We start from the raw sequence: 21,514 nt of genomic DNA on the forward strand, positions 1-21,514 counted from the left end.
CTACCTGGACCTCTGCTGTTTTCTTGCTGCTAGTCATGAGGTTGAAGCAAAAGTTGCCATTTACAATACAAAATGCTTTGACATGAGCATGTTGTTTATTGCTATTCAATTGAAAAAGCCTTGCAACACATGGGATTTGCTACAGTACTTGTGAAATGCTACCAATTGTTCTATGATACCATTTATTTATCAAACATTGCAAACTAAGCATATGATTGTCTGCACATCTTCTATAATATGATGCTGAATCCAACTATTGAAATACGAAATGTACAGCAACAAATTGAATGCTGTAGGACAACATAAAATGCTCAAATACTGAATATTGACAAAAATGGAAACAAGTATTGCTCATAGAAATTCTATACATATACAATGCATGGAACCAGCATGCTCACATGATACAGAAATCATTGATTCATCATAAAAACACATTCTGTAACTGACTGCAACTATTCTATTCTACAGAAAGAAACATTGCTTTCTGCCAGCTTGAAAATTAATTATGATTATTCAGCATTTTGAATTATTTTGGAAAAGCAGTCTGCAAGAATTTGGAGGAAGTGCCAAGTTCTTTGCTAAGTATTTTACACTGATTTTAGAATTAGCCCGTATAAACACTCAGAGGGCCCAGCCTGGGTTGAAACAAGATAGCAAAGCAGAGTTCTTTTGCCATGAGCTGACAAACAATGAGAATTCTGTACAGGAGGGGAGGGGGGCATCTTGTGGGTCAGCTGTATGTTTCAACATCTGCACCAAGTAGATAGCCAGTCAAAGTTTTGTCAGATCAAAGGTAGCATAAAACATGTGCCCCCCTCCCACAATCTCACCACTACTTCTCTACATGTATTGTTGTGACGACTCTTTTGTCTTCAACTCTTGTCCAAGGATAGATTCCTGAACTTCTTCAGGAAAGACCTTGACTTGGTAGGGGCACCAGACTGGAAAAAATGAAGAAGGAAACAAATTATCAACTAGAGTAAATGAATATGTTTAATTGTTATTGCCAATTTGAGATTCTGTTTTTGAATGAGGCAATTTCCTTTTTTTTCATTTTGTAATATCTTTGATTTGGCTGAAAACAGTACATGTACAGCAAAATGATTCCCAGAAAAACATGTTCAAACCATATCTGGAAAAAAATTCCAATCCTAGGAATACATGCCCAAACCATACATGGAGGAAAAAATCCAATGCATGCATCCATTCTTCGTCTTTGATTATGACACATGCTTACTGATTGGCTGTTGCTAAATTCACTGTGATTGGCTAGCAGCTGGATTCTCTAAGAGTTGGGTCAATCCTCCTCTGAATGGAGAGTTTCTTCATAAGCTCTGACTGGAAACCTGCCGGTACACCCATAGGGCTGTGTGGCTGGTAGAGAGGACAGAAGAAGAGTAAGAGGGAGGAATGATGATCTTCAGTGATCAACATTATACAGTTCAGCAACACACAAACGTTAACAACATCAAAACACACAGAAAAATTAGTCTGGGACAGTTTGCAACTTCATGAAGATATTACATAGATTTTCTAGTATCAAGCCTCCTTTTTCAAATCATTGCAATGATACTTGTTAGAAATCGAGTAATATTATGACATTTCAACACACACGTTAAGTACAATTGACACATCCAAGACATCTTTGGCCAGCAGTACACAAAGAAATTTTAAAGCAACTTGACTTCACCAAAGCAGTCATTTGATAGGGAAAGGAGAGAATATTACAACTGCACTGCAGTCACAGTATCAAAGAGCATTCTTCAATTAGAAGAGCTGTGCTTCCATTCCATGTTAACCATTGGCAAGTACAGAACCAGACGAGAGAAGATTTCACACATACAGGAAGAAGTAGCGACCAGTATTTAGTACTGTAACACAGTCCACCAGCACCCAGCGCCCAACCTACAACCACAGCTGTACTTTCAGCACCCTGACTAGCTGGGTTTGCACACATGTGACTACGATGCATGTATTGTCTGCCATGCTGTGTGGTTAAACCCGATTGTCCTGGTAAATTTCCATTTGTATGTGTAATTGTTATCTGGTAATTATGGCATTACACACACACATTCATGTACAAATTCATAGGCCTGACTCTACCAGGTTCTACCAGCCAGCATGACAGCTGTGACATCAGGTTGGAACACCCGACTGTCACTGGTACTTACAGAAGGGGGAGGGTGTCTGCCGCCGGTCCTGGTGGGGTTGATCTGTGTCCCGTATGACTGACTCTGTGGAGAAAACATCGTCAAGTTAGACAAACCAAGAAAAAAATCTCTCTCATCTCATCTATCCATAAGTCTAATTATTCAACCTTTGGGGCACCACACTGATGATCTGACAGCAAGTTTCCCCCACCATTCTAAGTTTACTGCTTTTAGAAGACCCCAAAAGTCCATGGTTAAAAGGCATGGTTATTTCCCATCTTAACCTTTCACTTACATGTAGTGTTTCCATTCTCTGATATTATCCTCCCATCTTTTTCCATTGCCTACAAATCTTTCTTCCTCCCTCCCTCAACTATTACTATGGGCCACCACAGACGATCTGACCACAAGTTTCCGCCACCATTCTCATGTTTTCTACTCACATAGTGTTTCCATTCTTTAATATTATCCTCTCATCTTTTCCTAGACTGCTCCTAGCATGATAACCCGCCCCTATTATGAAACATGCCATACATGTATATGGGAGTAGAGTATAATCAATCCATGCACACCATGCACAAATCATGTTATCTGCCTAACCAACACACACCATGCACAAAGCATGTTATCTGCCTAACCAACACACACCATGCACAAAGCATGTTATCTGCCTAACCAACACACACCATACACAAAGCATGTTATCTGCCTAACCAACACACACCATGCACAAAGCATGTTATCTGCCTAACCAACACACACCATGCACAAAGCATGTTATCTGACTAACCAACGCTTCCTGGGAGTAGCCTGGGGCTGCAGCGTACAGGGCCATGGGAGCCAGGGGGGTGGGGGGCTGTAGACCCTGGGGGTACTATACAACAGAACACTTTCATATCAGTTTCATACAACAACCATCATGTATGTGACAGACGATTTTATCAAGATATGTAGTGCAGTGCACATGGATATAGTAACTGTATCACATCAGATGAGTTTGCTAACTTAGTATTCATACAGTATAATGTACAAATGTACTATAACTGGATAACTCACAACAATATTTCCTAGATATGGCACTAAGAACAGAGCTTGAAAACTGAATGAAGTTGAAGATATGACAGGAATTTTTGTGTCTTACCTTCAGCTTGAGAATGTGGCAGACCCATTTGTACATCTCCTCCTCACTCTCACAGCAGGCAGTTCTGAAAAATACACAATCAGAAAAAAACATAAACATGTGTAACAAAATATTTTCTTCTGAGCTGCCAATGAATCAAAGCCACTATGCTTAGTGATCATAAGCTAAATTACCCAATTTTAAAAGGCAATCATTTTCATCCACACCTGTATATGTAAGAAGATTATATATGTTGCAAATTCAATGCCAGGAGAACACACAACCTTATTATGCATTTCAACTTGTTGGAGCAATTGTAATAACTGTATCATGGGTGAACACTTGGCAGTCCAAGATACCATTTAGAAAACAACGTCCCCTGCTAATCTTGTCCTTGTATTCTGTGAACCAAAGGGCAGTTGTACATGTAAGTCACCTGGTGAGAGTTTCTCCATTCAGGACCACGGTGAAACCAAACTTGGTGGGAGGGGACTTCTTCTTCTCCACCCCCACATAGATGTTGAACCCTTCCACCGGCCAGGCTGCTATGGGCTTTTCTCGAGACTGCAGCAAAGGAAATGTCTCTTTCAACTTTCAAACAGACGAAATTTGTGTGTGACAATGTTCAAACTAACATGTAATGATATACACGGTGTACTCATGTCACTAAAGCAATATTTTTTTATATATGCTTCAATCATTTGTGTTACCAGACAGAATGCATTTCATTCATAAGTTTTAATTTACACACATACATAGCCCCCAATCATTAGTTTGCATACCTTGGTATCCTTATAGTAACTGAGCCTTCCTCCACTGACTTCAAAGAAGTACTTTTCGAAGGAGTACTTATTGATGATCTTCCTTCTGTCTTCACAGTACTTCAGTTGGCACCAGGGAGTGGGCTGGCTGATGGACTGTGATTAAGAGGGTGGAAAAAAATCAATCTAAATCTTAACATGACATTCTACTTTTAATCAATGAAGCTCTTCTAAAAGATATGAAGCAACAACAATACTATCATTTTCTGATTATCTGCTGAAGATATTTTCTTTCTATGAAATGCCCTTCTTTCTTTATAAAAAAAGATTAAAGAAATCAAACCACAATGAATATTCAGCTTCTCAAAGGGTTAATTTTTCACCAGTGTTGGTTAGTTTCTTTATTTGCCCATGATTGTCCAAAAGATCTTAGTGTTCGATATTTGACCATTTTACCCAGAGACATGATTAGAATTAACCAGAACCAAAACCAGAAAAGTTTTAGAAGGATTTTTACAGTTTGTGAGAATTTGGACAAGTTTCAACATGATGCTACCTCGGCAGAGCTTTCTGTTATCCTGTCTGGTGTCTGCAACAAAAGTTGAATTATAACAAAGTCATAATCAATTAATAAATGGCAATGTTTGTTTACAATTATAATAACTTCCGGTGGTTCCTACGTGTAGTTCTTCGTTAACTATGGCCCACCTCTCCTTCTCTTTTCATCCAGCTTCTTAAAAAGTAGCCAATCTGTTGTACTTTGCCTTCAAAATGTGGATTCTATTTCCAACTCACCTCTTCCATTCTCTCCAGGATGAAGTTGTGTTTCATGCACAGGTAGTTGGCGGCTGAGCCGGTGTGGTCCTTCCAGCTCTCCAGGACCGGGAACACGCGCTCCTCATAGTACAGCATCCTCTGGAGGTCCCCGTCCCCAATCACCTCGAACAGCGCCCACGTCCGGTCCGGACGCAGACCCTTCAGCGAGATGATCTGGCTGCACAGCTGCTCCGACGTGGAGTCTGGGGAAATCTGGGGAAGCCACACAGAGGCAACTGGTTAATGCTTCAAGAACAGGCAGTCTTTCGTTTGAATGGGATGCATGGGATGGTTCACACAGCATTGTGTCCATACATGTATCTATCAAAATACTTGTAAACTTGCGCTTTCATGTACTCTATAAGGCTAAATTTATGCAATTGAAAGTGGTTGTCAAATGCTTTCAATCTTGCAATTGAGGCTGGTTTGTAGCAGTTTTACTGTGTTTTCACCTTGACATTGACTCTTTTCCCTGTCTTGTCCTCCAAGTACACCTCCATGAGAATGTCATCAGTTTGAGTCTGTAGAAAGAGAGTGTTAGAAAGATAATGTAAGCAACACAAAACGCTGTGTTGGACATTGGCATTTGGCAGTGCTCTTTATATTGACCATTCTGAAACATATATATTTCTAGGCGTGAATTTTTAATTAACTTTAATTAACAGAATATATTCTGTGTATTTGCAAAGTTTACATACCTGCATCTGCTGAGCCTCCATCAACATCTTAATCTGTCTCTGGATCTCCTTCTCCTTTTGTAACTCATCGTCACTCACCTACAACAAAATTAATGCATTTGAAAGGAGAATAAATTTTTCTTTTTTTATTTCTAACTGGTACTCATTATGAAATAATATACTGTAGATCATCTGTGCATTTGGAAAGCATACACAGTAATGTTTGATAAACATATGGATATCAATGATACAAACTGCTTTAATCTGAAAGGGGGATATTCTTTTACTATATCAAGCAAGGCTTACTCAATCTTGATGCATGTTTTTTCACCATCAAAGTGACTGAAGGAAAGTGGCAATACATGCAAAAGGATTCTCCTTACATCAAACAGCCAGGCATAGTAGTCTATCATGTATCCGATGGTCTCAATCTCCTGGTTGGTTCCTCCGTAGCCGGGTGCCGTGGACTGTGAATGTGACACATTGCAGATAAATATTTCAATCAAAACAGCAAAAAGAAAAGCTTATAGTTTTGTCATCAGAAACTATTGAAAACATGCCCATGTATAAATTAAAACATCCTCAATAAAAAGAACTTGCACCTCTGAAACCATTTTTTTACTACTACACTATTACTACTTAATCTCCATACATGCATTTTAATTATTAAGAAAAAAGGTTGCTGCAATTTTCATCAAGCAAGTCTAAAAGTCACACATGGTGTCAGAAGCGGGATCCCTTACCATGTCACTGGCCATGAGGGTTGGTCCAAACACAGCAGACAGATTCGTCGATGTCATCAAGTTTGATTTGGAGTGATCAGACACACTAGACATTTTTGAAATAGAAAAAAGGGAAGTGTCAGTAAAAAATGCTGTAAATAACATGTACAATGTAAGATTGCTCTGGAAAAGATCTCACAAATTTATATTTTACATTTTGTGTGACCTCTGACCTTTTCAGATGACCAATCATCTTCTTGAGAGTGGCATAGTTGATTGGGTGTTTGGTCTGTAGATGTTCCAGGTAGTGCTTGAACCAGGCAAGCTTTGCTTCATGTTCTCTCTTGTCATAGCCTGGAGGAAAAAAAATTGTAGGATTTTTTTTAAACAAGCTATCCCGTTTAGTCTTGTAGTGATGAATATTCTCAATTGCAGTGATAACATTATTGGAAGGCAATTTGCATACTTCATACCTTGATACCATGGTATCTTCATATGTTTGGTTCTATTTCATCAATTACTGCCAGTAGGTTACAAGCATCAAGACTTGATTCAGAAGTAAAAAAAAAATTGTCCTCATGCCCACAAAGAATTAAGGAAGCGTTACTCATTTAGAACAAAAACATAACACAAAAGTGCCACTTTAAAATGCAGTAATGCACAAAGTACACTTTAACACATCTGTGTGGTCTTTTTCTAAAAGAAAAGTCAACACTGAAATCCAACACCCACCAGCTACTTCTACCCAGTTGTCATGCAGTGCTTTAGTCAGGAGTGGGTCCTCCAGGTTTCGGAAGTATCTCTTCAGACAGTTGGCCACATCGTGTACTGAGTGATCCCCCAACTTCAACCTCACCGACCTCGCATCTACAAGAAACAGTGTTAAATGTTTAATAGTGTTAAAAGAAGTAGATGGACAATAGCACTATCTTAACCTTTATAGTGTCAATCTACAGGCAAAAACAGAGAATCTGATGGAGATCTGCCATCAGAACTTGTCAACTTACAAACATGTCTTACAACACAGGGGACAATGGTTTGTAAACTGGATAGTGAGTGAGAAGTTACAGATTAGAAATAGAATTTTCTATCTATGCCTATACTTTGATTCGTATGATTTTGTTTCAAATGAAAGAATCAGCTAGTTTTGGGGGAGATCATTATGAATGGTTACAGGTAAGTTTTATAGTCACCTGTGTTGAAGTCCCTGAGTAGCTGTTCAATCTTGGAATGGGTGCCGTTGAGGCGGTAGATTCCTTCAGCCTGTAGCCCTGGAGCGACAAGGGAAGGGAAAAGGTGAATTATCAAGTTGCTCCTGACAAGAATAACGTAAGTCTTACGGTTGTCTGAAACGTGTATATACAGGAGTCTTCATACATGTACACATCAGTGAAGACATAGCATACAGTATATTTGCACTTTTCTCCAAGATCATGAAAAAAATTACAATTTGGGTTCAATGCAATACACTGTATTTTGTGCGTAAAATTGCACTGTCTAGATTTACCCACCATGAGTTGTGACAAACTCCAGACATCTGTCCACGATGACTGGAATGTTCTCTGATGTCAACTGCTGCTCTTGAAGATTGGTGCCACCCTCCTAGTGCACAGTAAACGGACAACAATGTCCTTAACAAAAATTTCTCTAGTTCAACTTTCCAACACCTTTTCACACTTGTTTGCAAAACCAACAATAATGACAAAAATATGAAATGCACAACATTTTAGCAAAGTGGTACAAGCTGAGTGTCACTTTAAGGAATAAGAAATAATCCTAAGGAAAAAAATGACTCACCGTGCTGGCTTTCTGAATAGCAGCATACCAGTCATCAGTATCCTTCTTCCCTTCTCCTTTTAGACTCAAAGCTGGCCTGGAAATACATTGACATGTGTATAGTATCAACTACAATCCAACAACATGACAACTCAAGTATACAAGAGCATTCATTTCTTAACAGAAATTTGATAAATAAGTTCATTATCCCTTACCTGCCATGCACAACTACAGACATGTAGTAACTCTTGTCAGTCAGGTCCATGTTCAAGGTTTCCGTGTGCTGACCTACAAATCCAACACAGCCAAGGTCAATGTATAAGTAACAGGCTTGATGCATGATGTTTAAAACTTTTGTCATTTGGACAAGACACATAACTATCAGTAATTCTAAAGAACAAGAAATGTCATAATTATTCATTATGGAAAATAATACTTACTCAGAGTGACCAGTTTCCTCAAGTCAACAGTTTCAACCTCCCTGGAACTCTGTAAGAAAGTTAATTAACTTATAAATATAATGGATTACTTGGAACAAATAACAATATCAGTGCTGCAAATTTGTACATGCATGACTTACTACTCTTCTTAGGAATATAACAAAAGTACATGAAAACAGGCCTAGAATGGATTCCAAAACATCTCAGAGACATTTTAACTTCCATAAATACCTTGTTCCAGTAGTTGAGGTTTTTTCCACTCAAGTTGCACCAAACACTAACCCAACTCTGAAAAAAATAGCCAACAAACAACTTAAATCAACAATTTTCTATAAGAATATAAATCAAGAATTTATTAATTATAAAGGGCAAAGGAGATGAAGCTATTCCTAAGCTCTTGAACTGTCTTTTTTCCAATGGAAATCCCATAGGTTTAGAAACACCAACATTTCAGCACCAAGGAGAGAACCTCCTTACCAGGCTTGGGGAGTCCTTCATGTACAGGTAACCTGCCCTGTCAAAATCTCCCATCTTGTCCACAACTCCCGGAGGGGCACAACACTAAGGAGGAAGAGAATAAAACCTCCAACAACCAAGTTCCAACAACCTCCTGGCAATGGTGTAAGTGGATAAATGTAAATGTGCCAACTCCAATTGTTAAGGTTAAAAAAACAACAACAAGGCACTGAAATGATACATTATGCCATATCATATACTGTAACAGTGCCATCTTGTGCTAACTGTGATAAAATTGTAGTGTAAGAGCAAGGCAATATATAATATTTGTTCAAACATATTAAGAAACAGTGGGTAGTCCTACCTTGGCAATGTTATGCATCCATCTGACCCTGTCCTCCGGTGTATCAGCACAGAACATGTACTTCTTGTCAAATGTAGACAACTCAAAACAGTTCACAAATCTGTAGGAAACAAAAATTCACATACAATGTATTTCATAAGACATGCCAGGAAGTGACTTGTGTGCACTTTTTCCCTTCTGCATTGTTCATGCTGAGAGCTAACCATGGTGCCCAACCTGTAGAATTAGTAAATTTTAAGTATGGAAAGTACATGTAATCAATGTACAATGCACTCTTTCAATGTTTGAAAACATTCTGGTATCGTATGCCTTACAGAACCTTTCAGTTTACATAGGAAAACAATCCTGAGTTACTTTATACTGTATTAAACATCCAATTTACCAAGCACACAAATGGCCACCTATATATATAATCTCTATCTGTCACCTGTCATAATTTGTGACTTTTGCTTGCTTTGAAAATTTTCAGAAGGCAGTAAAAATTCATCAAGTCTTACAAGGAGCAATGATTTCACAAATAAATGTATTTTGGAAAACAGCACTTTTCTTTTTTCTAAACAGGACAGTGAAACCTTGCAACCCCACCAAAGGTCAAGGGGCAAAGGTTAACCTGTCCTCCATGTCACTGGTCTCCTGGCTCTGGGTTGGTTTCACTCTCCGCCTAACTGATGGTCGTTTTGACGGTCTTATCTGTGATACTTGTCTTTACATTTGTAAAATATGATAAGATTTAGAATGATAGACAGACAGGAACAGAGTGGCCCAGGATTGCAGAGAAACATACATGTAAAGTAGAGAGATCACCACAGGAAAGTTACATTTATGGAAAGATTACCGATTCAAAATTATGCATGCTTGAAATTTACTCATCAACCAATTGAAAGCATGCATTAGCACATTGCTACTATCCAGCAAATTGTGACATAACAAAATTTGACCTGATGAGAATTTACATTATGAAAATAAATTTGTTCCATTCATTCATTCCTCCTCCTTACCGTTTCTTATGATTGTCTTTTTCTGAGGTGTCTGGTTTATGAAGGAAGTCCAGTTTAGACTTGTGAGAGAAAGAGCTAAAGGAATACATGTACACGCAGGGTCAGCAAAGTCAGTGGGGCTGGCAAGAACTTCTTACCACCAGGAAAACATCATTCAACAATTGAATTAATCAGCATTTTCATTTGAACATGAATATTTTTTAATTGTCTCACACGAATTTGCACTGGTGGCAATGCAAAAGCAAGCATTTCAAACAGATACTGCTGTAGCAACAATTTACAAAGATTGCAAAACAGAAGACATGCAAAGAGATAGAACATTGCAGTCTCAAACATGAACATGTACTGTCACCTTTCACTACATAATCTCATTGAAAACAAACCAAAAAGTTTCTTATTTTCTAAAATTACTTTGTTGGTCTTTAGTAACAGTATAAAAGCATAGCAGAAAACCCTTCATACAATAGACACAAGTCAGGCTGAGGTAGATTGACAGTGAATATTGACAACAAGGCACTACAGATGTACAAAGCATTTCAGGAAAGAACACAAAGGACAAAAGACTCAGATACATGCAAACTTAATGTGTTCTCCAGGTCATCCCATTACTATATAGATTATCATGGTAGACTTGTTTATGTAGGTTTGCAATTCCACTTACCCTGACTTCATGGCCACATCAGGAGTGTAGTGCTGCACACAGAGGATGTCTTTGGTTTCAATCATGTTCTTGGCTTTCAGATCCTGTAAAAAAAGTAAGTATAATGTATTAATATATATCTTAATCCCCTTCCTTAACTTTGTGATGGAGACTATAACATGTCTTGTCATAGTAGAAATCAATTGCTGTTTTCATGCATTGACAAAAGAAGAATCTAATATTATCTATTCAAAGAACAACATCTCTACTATAGTTAAACACACATGAAAAATTATATCTACGAATGCCTAAATTTGGACATGTCTCCTCACCTTGTCATCAGCGTAGTAGCTGAGTACCTTGTCCTCCAGGATGCACCATCTCTTCTGGAAGTCTCCTACTGCAGAAAGGACAAAACACAATTTAAGGGTACGGTATCCTGTCACTTCTTGAATCCAATTGGCATTCTTTTGAAGTACAGTGAAATCATCATTCAGATTAACAAAGGATTCTGACATCAAGGACGATCATGCATTTTGCAATCTGATTATACACAAAACAGTCTATTACCTCTAATGATATGTTTGCAACAAAAAGAATCAACTTTGTATAAGAGATTTTCAACACTTATGAATGTAAGGTCAAACCTCAGGTCCAAAGACAATTAGAAATAGTGAATTACCTCTGCCTATGAGTCCATCTACAGACACATGAATGGTACCTCGTGAGGTGTGGCCAGTTTTGTGTAACCAGCCCCTCAAGGACACAGGCTGCTGGGGAATAGGGTCTCTGTTCTCTGCATTCTGGAAAAAGGGAAAAAATAGGATTATGGTCATGTGCACATTTTTCAAACATAAAATGGATGGGTAAAGGATTAACATGTGTATGTAAGAAGTGTAGAAAAAAGTTTGACATTGATTGGTGAACAATTTCTCTTCATAAATTGTAGTAAAAAGATAAATTCAGTCTGTACTTACAGAGAAGATTGTGGAGATACTGGTCTTGTTCTCTCCTGGGGAATCTAAGGACAGTACAAGGTCCAAGGTTATTCCATATGTTACAGGTTGCAGGGTTAAAAGGCACCATGAAAAGTAAACTTAACAAAACCACGGACTAGTGAGACTGAGCTGAAGAGTTACCTGAAGCTCCATTTTGCTGTAGAAATTCCTGCAACACAGCAGAAATAAATGTGAAATTCTGGGCATTTAGTACATACGTATGGACGTACATGTACGTACATACAATGTAGACATCTGGCACAGAGTATCAAATTGTTCAAGAGTGTAACAACACAACAAAGCCTCTTACCATTTGTAACACTTTGTTGGCACTTTCTGCTAAGTAGTATGCTGTTGATATAAATCAATATAGTTAGCAACAGCAACTTGACATTCAACAATATTGTCAATAAAAACACTCAACTCATCCTTCACAAAACTGCTTTCTTGATCTTTGACTGCTTTCATGACAGAAAAATAAATGGCAGTGTACTTACGCTGTGGCTTCTCTGGGTCCCCCGTTGAACAATCAACCTATGGGATACAAATAATCCCCACTTTGGTCAAACCTGTAGCATTTTAAAGGGATAATTAAGCTGCCATGACCATGAATATTTCTGATATTCTGCAAACTGTGTATGTTAAAAGGAATTGGCCGTGTTTACAGTGTACTTTAACCAAATTTTCAAATTTAATGGGATACAAATTTTTATATTTTGTTACAACATTGATTGTACCTGCAGTGCTTCAAACAAATTACTACTGTGTTGTCTATGTGGTATTTGACTGTTTGTAACACAACTTACATCAGCCCCACACAGGACCAGGTGGTACGTCTCCATGATTGCATCTTCAACAACTGCTTTGCACAGAGCCTGTAATGTACAATGTACCACACTTGATTTGGTGCACAGTATCGATTGGATTAGGAACTAGTAATAGCAGTTGAGGAGCTTACACTTGTGTATTCTTGCAGTATTCCCTGTAAGAAATGTTTACTTAAAATGCTCAACAACCAACAGCAAATGTACAGGTCATGTACTCAGCCTTGCATGCTGATTCCAGATCCAGTGATCATATGATCTGACAATACAGCAATTTTATTCAAAGTCATGCCATAACAAGGTATCATTCAATACAACAGAGTTCCAATTTTAAATGTTTGCTTCAAACACTTTTTCTAAGAAAAGAACATGACTACAATGTACGTGTATATGCTGGCAGAGAAAAAGAATTTTACAACCTGTGCCGGTGCATATCAGCATGAAATGAAATAATATATTCAAGAAATGTACCTCATGCCATAAAGCAATACTAACCTCGTTAAGCTTCTGCTGGTTCATGTAGTAAGGGTGGGGCTTGATGTACTTCCTGTTTCTGTACTTGTTCAGGATGAAGTCTCTCCTTAAGTCCCTGAAATAAGCAACAGACATTCCCTGACGACCATCAAACGCGCTGTATGTAAGGGCAACTTAATGATAATAGTCAAACAGTCTTTTCTTTTCAATAAACCATTTTGTATGCCCCATAAATGCTGAACTTACATGGGAGAGTCCTTCTCAATTCTCTCACTCTCAGGCAGGTTGTACTGCAGATAGTAGTTGGCATTGTGGTTGGCTATTTGTTTGAAGAGCTGTAAGAAGAAAAAATAACAATAGTTAACACACATTGCTTGATTTAACAGGATGATTTAATGACTTAACTGTTAATGTTATCAAATGATACCGAGAATGGCTAAAAGTGTACAGATTTTAAAGCATCCAGTATAAATGGTAATGATATCAATACATATTTTGTTTTACAGCTACTGTATATTGAGTTGAGGAGAGTTTCTTGGTGTTTACCATGACCAGGCGTTCTGTCCAGACTCGCAGGTCCATCTTGAGAGACCTGTGTTTACAGATGGGAGGGCCAATCTCTCGGTGGATCCCTGAACACTGCTTACACACCACAACACCCAGGTTAACGGACGCCCAGTCTGGGTCTGGAAAACAGACATAAAACCATGTCAAATCTTGTCTGTGATAATGTAAGGATTAGGTGCAAATCATACAAATGACAACAGCACATATCATATGGAAACCACATTACCTTGCAATTAGCTGAAGGCTCTCTTTTAGTCCATAAGGGAATTGTACAGTTAGTAAGAATGATGAAAACACAAGATTCTTACCTGGACTGCCGCAGTCCGCACAGTACTTGTTCGACTGGACTTCCCATACCTGATGCAACACCTGTACGTAAAGAGAAATAATGAATCAAAAGCAAAGTTGTTTTGACTAATAGCTTAGGTACAGTGCTCTACTTCTTCTTTCAAATTAGCTTAAGAATACAAATAGACAAGTGACAGGTAAAAAGGGATTGTACATGGCTGCACTGACGTGCTTTGTCATGCAATATTTCTGCTCTTGCGCTTGACAGAATGTAGGCGATGATGACTACTTTTGAATAGTGATTGGCAGAAACCACGAGAACTTCAATCCATGATGTCATGACCTTAATCCTAAAGGGAAATGGCTGACTGCCAGCCCCTTTGAAGCTTGGAAACCTCTGTTGTCAGTTTATGGTGCCTTACCGTCTGGAAGCACAGGCATTACCACTGAAATTGAACTTGGCTTTGTGCCTACCAGACTGGTAAGCCATTAAAGCCAATGCCCTATCTGATGCATCTTAATAACTGACTTTCTCTGGGACAGTATAATGCAATCATGTAGTCTACAAGCGACAGGCAACTAGTGGGACGTTCCCTCCACTTCCGGGAATTGGCAGGTTAGCTTTCTCCCGCCTACTCTGCCCTTTAACAAAACAGTTTTAGGCTCACAGTTTGGCTCACACGAAATTGCACAGAAATGAAACCAAGGTGACCCCAAGTCAGTCAAGTCCTCAAATGACCTAATACTGGGGGTGAGCGCAATGCAGAGATGGTGTAGAACTATCATGTGCTGAGAAAGGGCATGTCTGGAAGTGGTCATTCTTCACTCCCTGAAGCAATAAACTTGAACCCAGTGTAAGACAAAATTCTCCAGTAGCACATATTACTAACTATGTCATGTACTTGTACAATAACATGTTGTCTATAGGCATCTACATGTATCAATTTGAAAGCCATATGGTACTGACATGTCTGGCACATTTCAAACAAAACCCTGGCCTTGTCCCAACATTGTGAAAGCGTTTTCATGTAAGGTGACCTCTATCAAAGCCTTGACCCCATACATACACGTAGAACATGCCAACTTTTCAATTATAACAAAGCACAGATATGCATACTAAACTTACCGTATAGTCTGCCAGTCCCTCCCCTATTGCCTCTTTCATGGCTTCCACCCATTCATTCGCCTCCTCCTTGCTTTCTGCAGTAAACCTGCAACAAATTAAAAGCATAGTGCTTTGATTCTTTGATTGCATAGTCTTGTGCTACGTTAGACAAAGATCAAAACAAAACATCTTCTGAACATCAAAATTCAACGTAAGATTTTTCCTCTTGCATATGCAAATTATCTAGTATTAGTAAATGGAAAGAATGTTAACCAGGATTCTGAAGTCTGAATTCAGAATTCTGAAGTTATAGATACAAAATCAACAGATGAAGTAAAAGGATGATAAAGTATATGAAGACATTACATGTATGACTGAAAGGGTGTAGCCAGCTGCCACTTGGTAGGTGACCTGGCTGGTGGCTCCTTCACTGATGCCAGCTTCATCTCTATTCTACTGATGGGACTTGCTGCTTCATAATCCTGCATGATTTAAGATAGAATTGTCAGTAAAAATTCTGTATAATCTTAAAAAACAGAATAGTGTAGGTGTTGGGCAGTCACTATTCTATACTGTATATCTCCTAGTGGAGAGCACTTAATGTACCTCTGACATTTTGAAATTGCTGACATCTGGCAATAAAGTGACAAGATGGAAAAACATAAATTGTCAACTAGACACATTGCATTCCCATCAAAACCATACACCAAGTACCCAATCAGCAAGGGAATGGACAAGAAATGCCTTTGCTAACTTTTCCAATTCAAAGCTATGTTAACTATGTTAAAAATGCTGATGGTTCAATGAGTTTGAAAAGAGCCCCTGCACATGTTTCTACCCAAAGGCTTGTTTAGTATTGTGAAGGAAAGTTGTTACCTCAGTAGTATTGTAATAGCACAGGCGACCTCCCTTGATGGCTATGATGCTGAAACAGTAGAATTCTTTTAGTAGGTGAACACCAATGAATCAGTAAGAAATTAGTGCACTTTATTGTTTATAGTGTTACATGTGCACAAAGAGCATAAAACACAAAGATTTATGTTGTACCTTTTGCCCTTGGTACCTTCCAGTTTTAGCCAGCCCTGGATAAAAAGAATTGAGAAATTAGCACAATGTAGTTGGCATATAATATCATCTTTAATATGATCCTGCATTTTGACATCCAGCTGCAAGGTGGCATTGCAGCACAAAAACTAAATGTACACAAAAAGCCATTAGTCTAACACCACACAAAGGATTTATAAAAGCAGCACATAAATTCTCCCCCCAGTTCCAACTCTGTCACAAATTGTGAAATACAGCCCTCAACATTTATCAAAATGATTTATATATACCCAATTTAAGCTCTCGCAGTGCTGTGTTTCTTTTCTTACCTTCTTATCATAGTCCCACATCTCCCCTCCATTCTTGAAGGCAAAATCTGGCTTCTAGGAAACAACAATAAATGACTCCAATCAGTCAAGCTGTCAGGGGGAGTAGTAAATAACAGGCAGACCAGGGAAGAATAATCTAACAGGCAGGCTAGTGGGAATACCACAGTATCTGTGCCATCTGTCTGAATTTGTCTGTTTCATTCCAGAGCTGGAATCTGTGTATTGTGTGACCTACTTTCTCTTTGACAATATGATATTTGTGGGGCTGATAATAATTTTGAGAGAGATATTGAGCACTTCTTGCAGTGTTTTGCTTTGTTTTTTTTTTACAATTTTATCCACCTTGTCCCTGTCCCTAGTGCTGAAGGACATTCAAGCTGAAATGTCTGTCCCTGTCCCTGGTGCTAAATAACATTCAAACTAACACTGCTGTCCCTGATCTAGGTGCTGAAGGACATTCACACTAACATTGTTGTCCCTATACTAGGATCTGGGGGTCATTCACACTGGCAATACTGTCCCTGTCCCTGGGGCTCAAAAACATTCTAAACAACATTGTTGTCCCTGCCCTTGGTACTGAATGATATTCACACTCGGTCTGGCAATATCATCCCTGTCCTTGGTGCTGAATTACTGACAATAAATAGTGCTATTACTTGGCAATATATTTATACAGTGCTATCCACTACCCATGTTCAGCATGCATGTCACATGTTCACTGCTTCCTGTAGTTGTCTAGAATTGAATTAGGTCTGCGATGACAACATGGCTTCCTTGCTCCCCTGGCCAACTGATAACATTTGTTGCCAAGGGCTTTCCATATTTCAGAATATTCAGGTCACAGAAGCTCTTAGTAATCAATATTTTTCTTCAATATCAGCATGGTCCTATCAGCTGTGGCTACAATGGAACAGCTGCTCTTTCTACCTCTTTGAGCAGATTACTTTCTCATGTGTGTGCTGTGTTATGGCCATGGAATTATGGATACTCCTTTACATTGACATTGCAACTCAGCATAAGTTAAATGGTGCAATGTATGCCCAGTGAGTGCTATAAGAATATAATTGGTTAGGAACAATGATACTATTTTAGCATTGATTTTAATATACAGTGAAAAATAGTTATAGACTGGTTTATTTACAGAAACACATACTTCATACATACATAGTACAGTAGGTTAGAAGCTTTTTGCAGCCAAAGGCTGAATTGAGAAGCTTTTACAAGTTTTTAAGAACTACATGACTAATACATAATGTATATACATAAAAAGTGCCTTGAGAGGCATTAAACACCACTTATGCGCTAGAATGAGTTGCAGAAATATTGAGGACTTACCTTCGTTTCCATCTCTATTATTGCCTGCATGAGACTGCTGGCCCATAGATTCACCTCATCTAAAAGAAAAACATTTTTATTAGTCAAAGAAGTAAGTTTTCACTTTTCTCAAATGTACAACCAGAATTGTTATGTTCTTGTACATTTTGAAGAAGTTTTTTGTGGGGCTAGTGATGCTAGTCCAAAGTTCAATATACAATAAAGGTAACATATTCATTTCAAAGGTTTTAGGTGAAGGTGCTAGGGGTGTTTTTAAGACATATAAGTGTGATGCTGGTATCAAAATAATTTGTTACAGAGGGAGATTTTGTTTCAGTTTAGTTCAGTTTTTGTTAAAAAAGGGGAAACACTAATGATTGCCCCCTCCTGGTATTTCTGACTGGAACATCCCTTACCATTGGTAGCAGCAGCAAACTGGTACGTTCTGGCTCGAGTTTCCAGATTAAACCGGTTGGGCTTGCTGGTTTCCCCCTGCGCAATGAATCACAAAAAAATTGACATACTAAGATTCAGTCACAACAATTTCATCAAGATTTCCAAGCTACTTGATTGCAATAAAAAGCCAATATCAAAAAGTCACGTCTTTCCAAATCATCTCCATTTGGATGGAAAGGACACTTGACCTGAACACTTCTAGGAGCATATCATATAAGAGACATATAATATTGATAAGACACTATATGCTTGAGGACATGGTTACTCTCCAGACCCATACATCAAAATTCCTGCATTCAAGTGCTGCCTTATACAATGTATAAGACAAGAATCAATGACTTTAAGGTCTGAGAATAAATTCCACTGTGTGAAATTGATTGATCTTCCTAAATATTTTGTCGACCTGTAACAATAAGATGTCGCAATGACAGAAATATATCATACAGAAAGGAGAATTCATGAACAAACGGTGGCTCAACTTAATATTCGGGAAGGGCTGACTCTTGCAAAGGTTACATTTCATGTTGGAGATTTACTGTCTCATAAGAGACAGCATTAATTACGGGTGGCTGAGTAAGACATTATGTGTTGAAGAATGATAGCTGCCACTGCGATAGTTAGGGTAGGATTATACAAATGTGCCTTTACAATTTACTACCTCCATATCAGAATCCATCAATTCTACTGTTCCATGCAAGTGGATTGAGCCTATAAATTGTTGTAGGAGTTGCCAACGGGTTTGGTATGTGGTAACAGCTCTGAATAATTTCTAGAATTTCTCAAGTGCGACTCTTGGATGCTGCAATGGCAATGTTGGAACTCATAAATGTTGGGTGTGATGCCTGTATGGTACAGGATATGAAAACTACTCCTGACTAGGATTTATTGGTAGGTATTGAAACAAATCATTCATCACAAAATAATGTTCTTCATATCCCTGCCATTTTTCAAAATGAGGACTCGTCCATCAAAAAGGAGTAAAGTCCTTGAGGGCATGTCAGTTGTAAAGACAGGAATGATCTTTAGTGTTGGAGTCAATGGTCTATAAAATGAAGTCATCAATCACCTTAAACACCCTAATTCCTACTTCTGGGAACTAGACAATTCTTATAGGACAGGAATGATCTTTAGATCCAGTGTATATGATTGAATATTTGCAGAGAGCAGTCTGTGTAACTTCATTTCTTACCTTGGGGTATGTCACAGCTGTCATTGTAAAGGCAGGAATGATCCTCTTGGACAATGAAGTTTGAGCCTACAAATGCACAAACCCATTTTAAGATTAAGGAAGCACGTTTCCAATGTTCTGTTTTAGATAAGAAGTCAGTGAAGGCCCTCAGGCATACCACTGTAATTGGATTTTCTAATAAAAGTATTAAATGATAAGTAGATCAAAGGAAATAAGCCATGTACTAGTCAGTTTATTTCTAAAGAGTACAACTGCCTTACCTTTTCTTTGTTCTCGAAGTAGATGAGTTCAGACCCATCAAACACCACCCAGCGTTTCTTCCACCCCTTGTTACCCTGCTTCCTGTAAGTACAGAATCACCAGACTCATTCCAACTATGAAAACATAACCTACATGTACATCTTCATTCTTCATTCCTGAGGTAGTCGCGCACGGTTTGTGTACAAGAAAAACTGATCATAAAAAGCTTTGACAAAATAATGGGGAGTACATGTATGGCCATCTGAGACTGGTCTTTTATTTTCCAAAGGGTGCAAAAGTTAGATTATCAATAATTTTCATTGTAGCATGAACACTTTGAGTACAATTAATCAGAAACTATTGTGTTAACTTGAAATCGAAGAACCATATGACACAAAAAGGTTTAGAAATCAATTTGCTCATCAGCTATCTTATAAAAAATTGTTTTCCAATACAAAGGTGATCATGAAGTCCATATAACAGCAATAAAAGGTAGTATTGCATAGGAAGGCATTTGAATATGTATAAGTTCTATAATTGCTAATTCACAAGCAACAGTAACAGTTAAAAATTAATTCTATACATTCAGTTTCATTGGTCGCTGGCACACTGGAGATCTATATCATCCAATTTTTATAAATCTAAGAAATTTAATATTCATATACTAATAAAATATCAACATTTTGTATTACAACAGTACTGGCACCCAAAAAGACTACACAAGAATCTTTATTTAGTTAAAAAAAGGTTGCAAGATTGCGATTCGTAAAATGACACTGTTCTGGACTTTCATCAATAAAGAAATTACCACCCTTCAGTAAAGGTCCTTGGCTTCATGCCCAGAACATAACTCAATGTATGGCTAACAAAAATTGATTTTAGTCACTTTCACAGCTGGCCAAAGGGGTGAATAAATTAGGCCAATTTGATTACAGGAATACTTTTTTTTCCTGAGAGGGTTAAAGGGCAGGACAAGGAGGGATTCCTTCAGGAAATAATGCTGCAGAAGTTCAACAGTTACAGGGTCAAGTTCTGCTGCTATCTCTAAATTAGTCACACATTTGCATGCCCTTGCGAAAAAGAGATTACTATTTGTGACTCTTTTGTCTTTTGTGAATCATACTTTGAACTGATAGAGTGTAATGTTGACTGACTGTATACATAATTTTGCAAAGTTGTGTGCAAAAGTTACTGCTTTGCTGTCTTTAAAATCAATCTAGAAATAATGCTGCATGACAATGCATCAATTTTTCTAGTCTCCAAGATCTAATATACTGTACAATGTACAACGTAATAACTATGTATTATGAAGCTTATATCATTTACACTCTGAAGTTACTGTGTTTTGGCAGTACATTTTAAATCATTAGGCAAGCAAATTAAAAGGCACATGTTCTTCTTGAGTTGTCCTATGGGATTACGACATAATTCAGTGTAATAAAGAGGGTCGTAAAAAAGATAAGGAATGCAAGGAAAGACTGTATGCCATCAACGTTTTGGTTCAGTCCTAAATAATTGATTCTAGACTGATGTTGTGTTAAACTTTTTGCAAAAATGACAGCTGCAATACCATGTATTGTATGCCTTATGATAATCAGACTGGTGTAATTTATAAGAGGATACAAATATGGTTCTGTGGCTTACCCTCCTTGTTTCTCCAGATAGCCGCAGCGCTCATTTTTACGTATCTGAGAAAAGAACAAGATATTATAAGGTCATCAGAACTGTGCAGACTGTTGTTACTCTTTCACCAAAGACTAACAAGG

At 38.1% G+C, this 21,514-nt stretch overlaps 1 protein-coding gene across 8 annotated transcripts in view; it reads right to left on the reverse strand.

Moving 5' to 3' along the window:
* Positions 1–73: 73 nt before the first annotated feature.
* LOC109467847 (arf-GAP with Rho-GAP domain, ANK repeat and PH domain-containing protein 1-like) overlaps positions 74–21,514 on the reverse strand; it is a 50,077-nt gene continuing 28,636 nt past the window's right edge. Inside the window, exons 4-50 of one of the 8 annotated variants that reach the window (XM_019765936.1) lie at positions 21,393–21,436; positions 19,769–19,850; positions 19,509–19,574; positions 18,280–18,355; positions 17,885–17,943; positions 16,550–16,603; positions 16,224–16,258; positions 16,053–16,101; positions 15,543–15,658; positions 15,198–15,282; positions 14,092–14,152; positions 13,763–13,902; positions 13,463–13,551; positions 13,238–13,331; positions 12,725–12,793; positions 12,416–12,452; positions 12,229–12,269; positions 12,060–12,087; positions 11,898–11,941; positions 11,603–11,723; positions 11,253–11,320; positions 10,942–11,024; positions 10,281–10,355; positions 9,893–9,985; positions 9,283–9,382; positions 8,940–9,023; positions 8,694–8,750; positions 8,463–8,511; positions 8,238–8,310; positions 8,044–8,119; positions 7,758–7,848; positions 7,440–7,517; positions 6,979–7,113; positions 6,480–6,600; positions 6,268–6,352; positions 5,908–5,991; positions 5,546–5,623; positions 5,300–5,368; positions 4,827–5,060; positions 4,588–4,620; positions 4,053–4,187; positions 3,707–3,834; positions 3,292–3,355; positions 2,941–3,024; positions 2,172–2,234; positions 1,238–1,374; positions 74–941 (exon numbers count right to left, since the gene is read on the reverse strand). In XM_019765936.1, the coding sequence (XP_019621495.1) occupies positions 1,270–1,374; positions 2,172–2,234; positions 2,941–3,024; positions 3,292–3,355; positions 3,707–3,834; positions 4,053–4,187; positions 4,588–4,620; positions 4,827–5,060; positions 5,300–5,368; positions 5,546–5,623; positions 5,908–5,991; positions 6,268–6,352; positions 6,480–6,600; positions 6,979–7,113; positions 7,440–7,517; positions 7,758–7,848; positions 8,044–8,119; positions 8,238–8,310; positions 8,463–8,511; positions 8,694–8,750; positions 8,940–9,023; positions 9,283–9,382; positions 9,893–9,985; positions 10,281–10,355; positions 10,942–11,024; positions 11,253–11,320; positions 11,603–11,723; positions 11,898–11,941; positions 12,060–12,087; positions 12,229–12,269; positions 12,416–12,452; positions 12,725–12,793; positions 13,238–13,331; positions 13,463–13,551; positions 13,763–13,902; positions 14,092–14,152; positions 15,198–15,282; positions 15,543–15,658; positions 16,053–16,101; positions 16,224–16,258; positions 16,550–16,603; positions 17,885–17,943; positions 18,280–18,355; positions 19,509–19,574; positions 19,769–19,850; positions 21,393–21,436 (3,735 nt within the window). In that variant the 3' untranslated portion in view covers positions 74–941; positions 1,238–1,269. The remainder of the gene's footprint in view (positions 942–1,237; positions 1,375–2,171; positions 2,235–2,940; positions 3,025–3,291; positions 3,356–3,706; positions 3,835–4,052; positions 4,188–4,587; positions 4,621–4,826; positions 5,061–5,299; positions 5,369–5,545; positions 5,624–5,907; positions 5,992–6,267; positions 6,353–6,479; positions 6,601–6,978; positions 7,114–7,439; positions 7,518–7,757; positions 7,849–8,043; positions 8,120–8,237; positions 8,311–8,462; positions 8,512–8,693; positions 8,751–8,939; positions 9,024–9,282; positions 9,383–9,892; positions 9,986–10,280; positions 10,356–10,941; positions 11,025–11,252; positions 11,321–11,602; positions 11,724–11,897; positions 11,942–12,059; positions 12,088–12,228; positions 12,270–12,415; positions 12,453–12,724; positions 12,794–13,237; positions 13,332–13,462; positions 13,552–13,762; positions 13,903–14,091; positions 14,153–15,197; positions 15,283–15,542; positions 15,659–16,052; positions 16,102–16,223; positions 16,259–16,549; positions 16,604–17,884; positions 17,944–18,279; positions 18,356–19,508; positions 19,575–19,768; positions 19,851–21,392; positions 21,437–21,514) is intronic. The other 7 variants (XM_019765935.1, XM_019765940.1, XM_019765937.1 and 4 more) reach the window with 7 other exon arrangements.

This window comes from Branchiostoma belcheri, unplaced genomic scaffold, assembly GCF_001625305.1.
Source record: "Branchiostoma belcheri isolate BF01 breed outbred unplaced genomic scaffold, Haploidv18h27 scaffold19, whole genome shotgun sequence".
Lineage (NCBI taxonomy): Eukaryota > Metazoa > Chordata > Leptocardii > Amphioxiformes > Branchiostomatidae > Branchiostoma > Branchiostoma belcheri.